This window comes from Bemisia tabaci, chromosome 7 (assembly GCF_918797505.1).
Source record: "Bemisia tabaci chromosome 7, PGI_BMITA_v3".
Lineage (NCBI taxonomy): Eukaryota > Metazoa > Arthropoda > Insecta > Hemiptera > Aleyrodidae > Bemisia > Bemisia tabaci.
The window spans coordinates 20,493,482-20,505,764 of record NC_092799.1 but is presented as its reverse complement, the minus strand read 5'-3'; the positions used below and the strand labels follow the sequence as shown (position 1 = coordinate 20,505,764).

The 12,283-nt window shown below is 40.0% G+C and overlaps 2 protein-coding genes across 2 annotated transcripts; both read right to left on the bottom strand.

The window, feature by feature from the left end:
* Positions 1-6,523: 6,523 nt before the first annotated feature.
* On the bottom strand, positions 6,524-7,718 carry LOC140225060 (uncharacterized). Its single transcript, XM_072302542.1, has 2 exons — positions 7,130-7,718; positions 6,524-6,528 (listed from the first exon to the last, which is right to left on the bottom strand). Exons 1-2 carry the CDS (start codon positions 7,716-7,718, stop codon positions 6,524-6,526), a joined length of 594 nt encoding a protein of 197 aa, XP_072158643.1.
* LOC140225059 (craniofacial development protein 2-like) lies at positions 7,715-8,203 on the bottom strand. Its single transcript, XM_072302541.1, has one exon. It carries the CDS (start codon positions 8,201-8,203, stop codon positions 7,715-7,717), a length of 489 nt encoding a protein of 162 aa, XP_072158642.1.
* Positions 8,204-12,283: the final 4,080 nt, after the last annotated feature.

Here is a 12,283-nt window from a genome sequence, read left to right as displayed (position 1 = left end):
CACATCAATTCAAAGAGAAATAAAAAAGAAAATTTTTGGCGCAAATCGCAAGTCAAACTCTTGATTTTTGACAAACTGGCCGCCGGTCAAATTTCAAAATAACGGAAATTTACATCTCCGTTTCAGTCGACGAATTGGGATGAAACTTGGTTTTAAGAGGTTGTTTGGAACAAGAAAAACGATTCTGGCATTATTTTTCCGGAAAAATGTTGTCCTTTTCAAAATGGCGGGGGTCAATATGGCAACCTTGAGCGGCAAGAGAATATCGACGGTGAAATTCCCAAACCACGTATCTCGGTTTGCAACGTTGCAGACTTACTGTCATACTTTATTTTTTGAAAGAAAAACCACTCAACGTACATTCTTTAAAATATCTGTGATTTTTCTGCTCTGTGCAAAGAAAATTCTGTGAAAACTTCACGAAATGATGTTGATCTGCTGTCAGAAAAAAAGTAATGATAGGAGCGGAGATTTTTAAACACCGCAAACGAGATACGTGGTTTGGGAGTTTCACCGTCGATATATTAGGCTGCTTATTGGTGAATTTGCATGAGACTTTGTATCAGGAAGGATTTCGACATGAGAAAGACGAATCTGTCATTGGATTTTTGAAATTCTGGATAACTTCAAAATGACGAGGAAAATGGTGGAAACTTGGTATTACGGACGTTTACGGGTGGATTCGCATGCTGCCATTTTGAAAATATTTGACATTTCAGAAATGCATTGCGGAGGAGTCATTTTTTGTCGAACCAAAAACCAACAGGACCCAGAGTTTCATTCGCATCCCACCGTAAACGTCCGTATTACCAAATTTCCGCCATTTTCCAGATGAAAAAGGATTGATAAGCATAAAACTGCATTTATCCCGTATAATCTAAGTTCATCTTAATTCGTTTTCCAAGAAAATTTTTAAAAAAAAGCATTTCATCAAACTAGAGAAGATTAAATTAACGTCATTTCATTTCGCCTTCAATTTCAGTGTAGGCAAAAGGAGCTTCCACGTGGTCGAATAGCGGTATCGTCGTGAGATGGCACGCTCACTCAGGCAAAACAAGCGCCCATGTGATCGATTAGTGGTACATCATCCCCGAAACAATATCGGCTTAATGCTCCCCGTCATTAAATTAATAATTTTTTGTAAAGCATCTAGACCAATGACTTCAGTCACGGGCTTTCCGCTAGTTTTATTATTTCGATGGGAAGCAATCGAACGTTACAACTGAATTTGTATGGCAGATACTCTGCTAACAGAGATGAAAAATCACGGAGAAACATTTTACGTTGACTAGTAATTCTAAGAGAAAATAGATTTTGACAAGTAATCTGCAACGTCGCAAACGGAGATACGTGGTCTCTCAATTTGGTCATCGGAACGTAGAAAACTGAAGGCATTCCGGCTCTTTTCGCACCGATTTTATTCGTCCGTAACAAGAAGACTAGGACGCGCCGACAACGGCGCCTTGATACGACTATACAACCTCGACGGATGTCCATATTGCGTTCAAAAAATTGAAGGCGTTTTGAATTTCAGCGCACTCACTGCAGCGCTTGATTAACGGACGCGTTGGTGACAAGATATCGCCTTGATGCCTATTCAAGCTTTACGGATGTTCGTATCACATATCGATGGCCGAAGTACAAAAGCACGTATCTGCATTTCGGTGTTTCAAAATTTCTGCTCCTATTTTATTATTTCGATCGGAAGCAATCGAACGTTACAACTGAATTTGTATGCCAGATACTCTGCTAACAGAGATGAAAAATCACGGAGAAACATTTTACGTTGACTAGTAATTCTAAGAGAAAATAGATTTTGACAAGTAATCTGCAACGTCGCAAACGGAGATACGCGGTCTCTCAATTGGGTCATCGGAACGTAGAAAACTGAAGGCATTCCGGCACTTTTCGCACCGATTTTATTCGTCCGTAACAAGAAGACTAGGACGCGCCGACAACGGCGCCTTGATACGACTATACAACCTCGACGGATGTCCATATTGCGTTCAAAAAATTGAAGGCGTTTTGAATTTCAGCGCACTCACTGCAGCGCTGGATTAACGGACGCGTTGGTGACAAGATATCGCCTTGATGCCTATTCAAGCTTTACGGATGTTCGTATCACATATCGATGGCCGAAGTACAAAAGCACGTATCTGCATTTCGGTGTTTCAAAATTTCCGCTCCTATTTTATTATTCCGATCGGAAGCAATCGAACGTTACAACTGAATTGGTATGCCAGATACTCTGTTACAGAGATGAAAAATCACGGAGAAACATTTTACGTTGACTAGTAATTCTAAGAGAAAATAGATTTTGACAAGTAATCTGCAACGTCGCAAACGGAGATACGCGGTCTCTCAATTGGGTCATCGGAACGTAGAAAACTGAAGGCATTCCGGCTCTTTTCGCACCGATTTTATTCGACCGTAACAAGAAGACTAGGACGCGCCGACAACGGCGCCTTGATACAAGTATACAACCTCGACGGATGTCCATATTGCGTTCAAAAAATTGAAGGCGTTTTGAATTTCAGCGCACTCACTGCAGCGCTGGATTAACGGACGCGTTGGTGACAAGATATCGCCTTGATGCCTATTCAAGCTTTACGGATGTTCGTATCACATATCGATGGCCGAAGTACAAAAGCACGTATCTGCATTTCGGTGTTTCAAAATTTCCGCTCCTATTTTATTATTCCGATCGGAAGCAATCGAACGTTACAACTGAATTGGTATGCCAGATACTCTGTTACAGAGATGAAAAATCACGGAGAAACATTTTACGTTGACTAGTAATTCTAAGAGAAAATAGATTTTGACAAGTAATCTGCAACGTCGCAAACGGAGATACGCGGTCTCTCAATTGGGTCATCGGAACGTAGAAAACTGAAGGCATTCCGGCTCTTTTCGCACCGATTTTATTCGACCGTAACAAGAAGACTAGGACGCGCCGACAACGGCGCCTTGATACAAGTATACAACCTCGACGGATGTCCATATTGCGTTCAAAAAATTGAAGGCGTTTTGAATTTCAGCGCACTCACTGCAGCGCTTGATTAACGGACGCGTTGGTGACAAGATATCGCCTTGATGCCTATTCAAGCTTTACGGATGTTCGTATCACATATCGATGGCCGAAGTACAAAAGCACGTATCTGCATTTCGGTGTTTCAAAATTTCCGCTCCTATTTTATTATTCCGATCGGAAGCAATCGAACGTTACAACTGAATTTGTATGCCAGATACTCTGCTAACAGAGATGAAAAATCACGGAGAAACATTTTACGTTGACTAGTAATTCTAAGAGAAAATAGATTTTGACAAGTAATCTGCAACGTCGCAAACGGAGATACGCGGTCTCTCAATTGGGTCATCGGAACGTAGAAAACTGAAGGCATTCCGGCTCTTTTCGCACCGATTTTATTCGTCCGTAACAAGAAGACTAGGACGCGCCGACAACGGCGCCTTGATACAAGTATACAACCTCGACGGATGTCCATATTGCGTTCAAAAAATTGAAGGCGTTTTGAATTTCAGCGCACTCACTGCAGCGCTGGATTAACGGACGCGTTGGTGACAAGATATCGCCTTGATGCCTATTCAAGCTTTACGGATGTTCGTATCACATATCGATGGCCGAAGTACAAAAGCACGTATCTGCATTTCGGTGTTTCAAAATTTCCGCTCCTATTTTATTATTCCGATCGGAAGCAATCGAACGTTACAACTGAATTTGTATGCCAGATACTCTGCTAACAGAGATGAAAAATCACGGAGAAACATTTTACGTTGACTAGTAATTCTAAGAGAAAATAGATTTTGACAAGTAATCTGCAACGTCGCAAACGGAGATACGCGGTCTCTCAATTGGGTCATCGGAACGTAGAAAACTGAAGGCATTCCGGCTCTTTTCGCACCGATTTTATTCGTCCGTAACAAGAAGACTAGGACGCGCCGACAACGGCGCCTTGATACAAGTATACAACCTCGACGGATGTCCATTACTTACTTACTACTGGCGCTACAGCCCGGGGTGGGCTTTGGCCTCCAAGACAACGCGCCTCCATCCTGTTCTGTCCATGGTCTTTTCCTTCCATCCTGATACGTTCATTACTCTAAGATCTTTCTCTACTTCATCTTGCCATCTCAGCCCTGGCCTTCCTCTCTTTCTTTTCGATAGAACTTTGGCTTTCATGATTCTCTTTGGCATTCTTTCCTCCTTCATTCTGCTAACGTGCCCTAGCCATTGAATTCTTTGCGATTTGATGAATCGAACTATATCTTCTTGTTCCAGTATCTTGTCGATTTCGCCGTTGTTTCGAATTCTCCATTCTCCATTTTCTTTGATGGCTCCAAAGATCCTTCTAATGATTTTTCTCTCAAATCTTCGCAGCATGCTCTTGTCATTCTCTGTCATAGTCCATGTTTCTCCGCCATATGTAACAATTGGTCTAATAAGGGTCTTATATATTTGTAACTTGGTCTTCCGAGATATCAGTCTGCTTTTGATTAGCTTCAAGTTGGCATAATATGCTGCATTACCTGTTTGTATTCTATCTTTAATTGACGTAGTTGTTCTGGCTTCATTATCGATTAGGTTTCCCAGATACTTGAACTTTTTGACTCCTTCAAATTCTTTGCCATCAATTATTAAGTTTTGCGGTTTTCTTCTTGACTCTGAGGATGATAATATCATGTACTTGGTTTTAATTACATTTACCACTAGTCCTAAATCTCTTGCTCTTTTTTCCAATTCTTTGTAGATCTCTATTAATTTTTCTTTAGTTCTCGCAATTAGGGCAATGTCATCTGCATAGGCACATGTTTGACTAGATTTCGTGAATATTGTCCCTCTTTGGTCGACATGTTTGACCGCCATGTGCAGCGCTATTATAAATAGCGTACTTGACAATCCATCCCCTTGCTTCACGCCCTTGTTAAAGTCGAAAACATTGCTCACTTTATTTCCTATTTTAACCTTGGCTTTGGTGCTACTCATGGTCATTGTTATAAGTTTGATGAGCTTTCTTGGTACATTCATTTCATCCAGGGCCTTTATGAGTGCCTTTCTATTGACACTGTCGAATGCTTCCTTGAAGTCTACGAAGAGCATGTGTAAATCGATTCCGTACTCATGACATTTTTCCATGGTTTGTCTGATCACAAATAATTGATCGGCTGTGCCTCTTCCTGTTCGGAAGCCGCATTGGTATTCACCTATCTCCTTTTCGACTACCTTCTTCAGTCTTTCATTTAAAATTGATGACATTATTTTATATGCCGTGCTTAAGAGTGTAATGCCTCTATAATTCTTGCATTCTAATTTGTCTCCTTTTTTGAATATTGGACAAATTGTTCCGATATTCCATTTTGATGGCATTTTTTCAGATTTCCATATTGCTTTTATTAATTCATGTATTTCTTTGATTAACATTTGTCCTCCATTTTTAAGGAGCTCTGCTGTAATTCCATCTTCGCCTGGAGCTTTGTTATTTTTCATTCTTCTGATTCTTTCCGCAACTTCTTCTATAGTTGGTGTTTGTGATAAATCATCCTCATTTGTGTGGTCTTCTTTTTCCATTGTTTCTTTGTCGTTTAGTATCATCCTTTCCTTTTCATTTAGCAGCTCTTCGAAATGTTCTGCCCATCTCTCCATTATGTCCTTTTCTTCTCCTAGTAACTGACCATCTTTACTTCTGCACCCGCTTGTTTTCGGTTGAAATCCTTTTCTCATTCTATTAACGGCAGCATAGAATTTTCTACTTTCATTTTGCTTGCTTAATTGTTCTATTTCTTCCATTTGTTGTATCATTGCTTCTTTTTTCTTTTTTCTAAGAAGCTTATTAGCTTCTTTTGGCGCGTATACGTAGTATACCGCCTTTGCGATCGTTTCGAACCCTGCTCGATACAATAACCGAGTCCCTTAGTTCCTTACCGAAAAGTGACTACCGCGAACTTCTGAGATTTTCCAAAGCGTGTAAAAAGTTTATTTATCCAACAATAATTATGATTTAAAGTTGTTTCTCATTCTGGGGGTCGCTAGTTTATGTGCAGTGAATACCAAGAGTCTACGTTACTTGGTTTTTTTAAAAAAAGCGTAAGAATGCGACGCGCTGATTTAAAATATGCATATATAAGCAGAATCAAGCGAACTGATTCGAGGATGGCTGAGCAGGTCGGCACTCTCGGAATGAGAATTTAACTCCTTCGTTTTGTTCAAAACGTTGCTTTGACAGATCTGTAACCTCGGTTATACTTTTCAAAAGTTGGTACCTGTTGAAGCATATGCTATGCTAAATGGTCTCCGTGGCGACCACTTTTTCTCTTCATCTTAACCTAATATATATGAAAAAAGAAGTCCTGCTTGTATGATTCTTCCAGTCATAATTTATCCTTAAAAAGGTATTATTAATAAAAATGTGTTTATTTATCTATACCTAATATTGTTGACCTTTTTTCTGAGCTCAACAAAGTGGTGACCCCGACGTGATTCTTTTCTCAAAATCTAGAAAAGAACTAATCATACTGTTGTGTGAAGTTAATTCAAAGAGTGGGTACATCGACCTGGTATATCAAGTTTCTGCGATTTTTTACGGCAAATCGGTAGATTTTCGGGATGTGGATTGCTCACTTTCAATTCATGAATGAATAAAGCATGGACATGGTTGAGCTTCTTTGCATGAAAAGACGTTTAAAATAACAAAATCAAGACATATTTAATACAATTGCATTTATATCGAGTCAATTTCTTTTCAATAATATAACGGTATTTATAATACCGGTAATTTGGGTATTTTAGCCCCAAAATACCTTTAAATCGACTTTATCTTCTAGGAGTTCGACAGAATTTTTCCTTTCTTCGCTTAAATTTTTCCGTAGCACTTTTCTTCAAGAATCTGATAAGATTTTGCTTGAGGCAGATCAAAAAACTTAAATTTGTTCGAATAGCTTTCTAGATTCACAATACACGGTCTTGTGAAGGTGCGTTGTTGACCTTGCAGTGTTGGATCGTGAATTCTCTTGTTGTGCTGCTTGCCTTTTTTGAAATCTCTGTAAATGAAAACTAAAGGGGTTGATATGTGCGAGTTAATGACGCGCCTTATCAACACATTGTGTTGGAGTTCACTGCTTGTTCTTGCTTTGTGATATCTTTCTTCATTTCCTCTTGTGTTTCTTTGCAGCATCTTTTTTCTTGCGTCGTTTTTTTGATCTATGATGTTCATGCATTCTTCATCGAACCATTCTTCATTTCTGGTTTTTCGTTTTTCTCCAATTGTTTCTTTTGCTGCTTCTAAAATTGCTTTCTCAGTTACTGTCCAAATCTCTTCAGGCGTTTGATCCCTTCCTTCCATTCCATCTGTTTCTTGCGTTAGCTTGCTGTTCAAGACATCCACATACTTCTTTTGTAATTCTTTAATCTTGCTTAAGTTTTCTGTGGCCCAGCGCTTCACTTCATGTTTGGGCCCTTTCATTACATTTGCGATTCTTTCTCTAACTTTAACTTTTACAAGGAAATGGTCTGAGTCGCAGTTAGGCCCTCTGCAGCTCTTTACATCAATTACTGATGACATATGTCTTGAGGATACTAGTACGTGATCGATTTGATTCACTTCTTCACTTCCTGGGATCTTCCAGGTTCCAAGATGGATTCTTTTGTGATCGAATGCTGTGCTTTTGACATAAAGTTTATTTCTTGCTGCGAATTGTACCATCATGTTACCATTATCATTGTTTTTCTCTCATGTAGCGTGTGAATACCAGCTACTTGTTTTTGGTCTTCGTTTTTTCCAACTTTTGCATTGAAGTCTCCCAAGACTATCAGCATGTCATGCTGGCTTACTTTTGTACACACTTTTTCGAGTGCATCGTAGAAACTTTCCTTTTCCGTTTCTTCTTTCTCCTCTGTTGGTGCATGCACTGACACAATGGTGATATTCCTAAATTTTCCTTTTATTCTTATTCGGCAGATTCTGTGGTTGATATTTTCATATTCTAGGAGAGTATTTCTTGCTGCTTTGGATAGTAGGAATCCTGTGCCAAATTGCCCTGTATTTTCACTTGTTCCACTGTATATCATGCTGAATTCTTTCTTGTCTATTCTTCCTTCTCCTTGCCATCTGATCTCTTGGACGGCTATGGCGTCAATGGCATATTTCTGCAGTTCTTTGGCCACTTCCATCATTTTCCCTGCCTTCTTCATCGTTCTTACATTCCATGTGGCTAGTATAATGTCCTTGGTTTTTTGGGGTTTTTTCCGTGATCCATACTCTTTAGGTCGCTTTATCCGTGGGTTTTCTGGGTACCGAGGCTTTGTCTTGGTTTTCGTAGCTTTGTTTTTTTTACGTGGTAGGGTTGCTAGCCCTACGCACAACCCTCCTCCTTTTCCTGGGCTTGGGACCAGCAAGAGAAAAACAACTCTCCTCTAGGCGGAGTCAAAATTTCTGCTCCTATTTTATTATTTCGATCGGAAGCAATCGAACGTTACAACTGAATTTTTATGCCAGATACTCTGCTAACAGAGATGAAAAATCACGGAGAAACATTTTACGTTGACTAGTAATTCTAAGAGAAAATAGATTTTGACAAGTAATCTGCAACGTCGCAAACGGAGATACGCGGTCTCTCAATTGGGTCATCGGAACGTAGAAAACTGAAGGCATTCCGGCTCTTTTCGCACCGATTTTATTCGTCCGTAACAAGAAGACTAGGACGCGCCGACAACGGCGCCTTGATACAAGTATACAACCTCGACGGATGTCCATATTGCGTTCAAAAAATTGAAGGCGTTTTGAATTTCAGCGCACTCACTGCAGCGCTTGATTAACGGACGCGTTGGTGACAAGATATCGCCTTGATGCCTATTCAAGCTTTACGGATGTTCGTATCACATATCGATGGCCGAAGTACAAAAGCACGTATCTGCATTTCGGTGTTTCAAAATTTCCGCTCCTATTTTATTATTCCGATCGGAAGCAATCGAACGTTACAACTGAATTTGTATGCCAGATACTCTGCTAACAGAGATGAAAAATCACGGAGAAACATTTTACGTTGACTAGTAATTCTAAGAGAAAATAGATTTTGACAAGTAATCTGCAACGTCGCAAACGGAGATACGTGGTCTCTCAATTTGGTCATCGGAACGTAGAAAACTGAAGGCATTCCGGCTCTTTTCGCACCGATTTTATTCGTCCGTAACAAGAAGACTAGGACGCGCCGACAACGGCGCCTTGATACAAGTATACAACCTCGACGGATGTCCATATTGCGTTCAAAAAATTGAAGGCGTTTTGAATTTCAGCGCACTCACTGCAGCGCTGGATTAACGGACGCGTTGGTGACAAGATATCGCCTTGATGCCTATTCAAGCTTTACGGATGTTCGTATCACATATCGATGGCCGAAGAACAAAAGCACGTATCTGCATTTCGGTGTTTCAAAATTTCCGCTCCTATTTTATTATTCCGATCGGAAGCAATCGAACGTTACAACTGAATTTGTATGCCAGATACTCTGCTAACAGAGATGAAAAATCACGGAGAAACATTTTACGTTGACTAGTAATTCTAAGAGAAAATAGATTTTGACAAGTAATCTGCAACGTCGCAAACGGAGATACGCGGTCTCTCAATTGGGTCATCGGAACGTAGAAAACTGAAGGCATTCCGGCTCTTTTCGCACCGATTTTATTCGTCCGTAACAAGAAGACTATGGGGGAATTTTTTTTTTTTTTTTTTTTTTTTTTTTTTAACCAATTTTTTGAACGCAATATGGACATCCGTCGAGGTCGTAGAGTTCCATCAAGGCGCCGCTGTCGGCGCGTCCTACCTAGTCTTCTTACGGTTCTGTTACGGACGAATAAAATCGGTGCGAAAAGAGCCGAAATGCCTTCAGTTTTCTACGTTCCGATGACCAAAGACAAGAAGACAAGAAACTCAAAGCTCTACGTGAGTCAAATCGCGCACTACAACGGTTTCAGCAAGCTTCCCAATCAAGCAATGTTCATTACCCACCATGTGTTGTTCAAACTTGTATAAACAACTTGCTATAGCTGAGCCAAAGTGTGAAGATTGAGGTTGCCAGATTTTTATATCGCAGAGACTTTCAGGATAATGTTTAGCGCGCGATGTGATTCACGTAGAGCATTGAGTTTTCATGAGCGGCTGGTTTGAATTTACGCATCAAGAATCATTAAATATCTTTGGAAGGAGTTGATTTCGATAATTTTCGTTGTGCACGTCGTATTCTACCTGCAATTTTAGTTAAGAAACATGTATCAGAATGCTGAAATTAGTACCTTGTCTGGTGGTCCATTATTGAGGAATGATGAACGTACATCGTTACCATGAAACGCATATCGACGGTGAAACTACAAAACCACGTATTTCGTTTTCGGTGTTTAAAAATCTACGCTCACATTTTATTTTTTTGAAGTAGACCAAATCAATATCATTCCTTGAAATTTTCACAGAATTTTCTCCGCACGAAGAGGAATAATCACAGAAATTTTCAAGACTGGACGTTAAGTAGTTTTTCATTTAAAAAATAAAGTATGACAGGAAGTCTGCGACGTCGCAAACCGAGATACGTGGTTTGGTAGTTTCACCGTCGATATGGACTCCCGACTGTTGCTAAATGTCTCTCGACGAAGTATCATTTTTACGGAGAGTTTTGAATGCTCTTCTTCGAAAGTTTGAGATGATTTGGTTCAAATTGCACACAAACTTCTCTGAAAAAGTGAAAGAAAATTATTGGAAATTTTCCAAAAACTCTGTTTTTTATCAAATGCAATGCGGTCAAAACTGAACTTTCATGCGGCGTTTTTCCTTGGAGAGGCAGAATAGTTTTCGTCCCTGAACTGAAAATTCTCCGTAGCACGGAATTAAAATGAGCATACGTACATACAGCATAACAGTTGGAGCTGCTCACAGCGAATCGAGTCAATGAGAGAGGTCGGACTTGATTTTCTTTACTAAAATAGCAAAATTAGTTGTTAATTTTGCGAAATTTTAAAGTTTGAGGGGTGCTATCTAAAGTAATTTTTACGAGAAAACCACTGAAACCACTTTTAAGACCTCCACGTATTTGAATAATGGAGTTACGAGATTTTAAAGTTCCCCAATTTCGTCCGACTTCTCATATTGACTCAGAACTATGTGCATCATGACGTGAGCCCTGTTATGCATGTATCCTTATGGGTCTCAGGGCTCATGTCTTAATGCACATAGTTCCATTTGGCAGAGATACGTTCAATAATACGCAGATCATGCGCTCCACAGGACTCAAGGAACTTTTCAGACGGAAAATTTGATTACTATTTCACGTGATACGTAAAATTTTTATTTGAACACCTTTAAGAACATGTGCATGTTTGGAGACTTGAACGCTAGAGTAGAAAAATACTAAAAATAGACAAATGCATAAAAACATGGTCACAGGTAAAAACGCACGATGATATTATTCTTTTTCGTTGAATCTTTCTTCTCTTCAACTACCTCCCGATAAACTGCAAACTCCCCCCCTCCCCTCACCGATATACTCCATTCAACATATCGACGGTGAAACTACCAAACCACGTACCTCGGTTTGCGACGTCGCAGACTTCCTGTCATACTTTATTTTTTAAATGAAAAACTACTTAACGTCTAGTCTTGAAAATTTATGTGATTTTTCCTCTTTGTGCGGAGAAAATTCTGTGAAAATTTCAAGGAATGATATTGATTTGGTCGACTTCAAAAAAATAAAATGCGAGCGTAGATTTTTAAACATCGCAAACGAGATACGTGGTTTGGTAGTTTCACCGTCGATATGCCGTGCCGAGTAGCACATCAGCGCAACGAGAATATTTAATTTATTTTGCAATTAAGTATTATTTGATTATTCACATCTCGTACCCTCCAGCGGACTCGTGGAGCTTTTCGGACCTGAAAATCGGACTCAGCGGATCATTTCCAAGCGGACTGGCTTAGTTTCAGCCCGATCGGAGATCTTCCGATTTTGACCCTAAAAAGTTAGTCCATGTGCCCATGTGTCCCCTGTCGATTTTTCTCAATTTTGGTCGGAAAAACTAATTTTAAGATAAGTGTCGAGTCGTACGTAGTTTGAAACGATTTGCGCAGGGCCCCGAGGCTCGGCGAAGCTCTCTGGGCCGAGGAACAAACACTGAAAAACGAGTGTTTTTGACCCTTAGGTGAAAGTTCATTGAATTCGCGTTTTTCGCCGATCGCTCGGTCCAGCGGACACGTGGAGCTTTTTGGACCTAAAATTCGAACTCAGCGGA

Coding starts and splice junctions, on each gene's coding strand:
- LOC140225060 (XM_072302542.1), bottom strand. CDS start 7,718: ATGATGGTACAATTCGCAGCAAGAAATAAACTTTATGTCAAAAGCACA.
- LOC140225059 (XM_072302541.1), bottom strand. CDS start 8,203: ATGAAGAAGGCAGGGAAAATGATGGAAGTGGCCAAAGAACTGCAGAAA.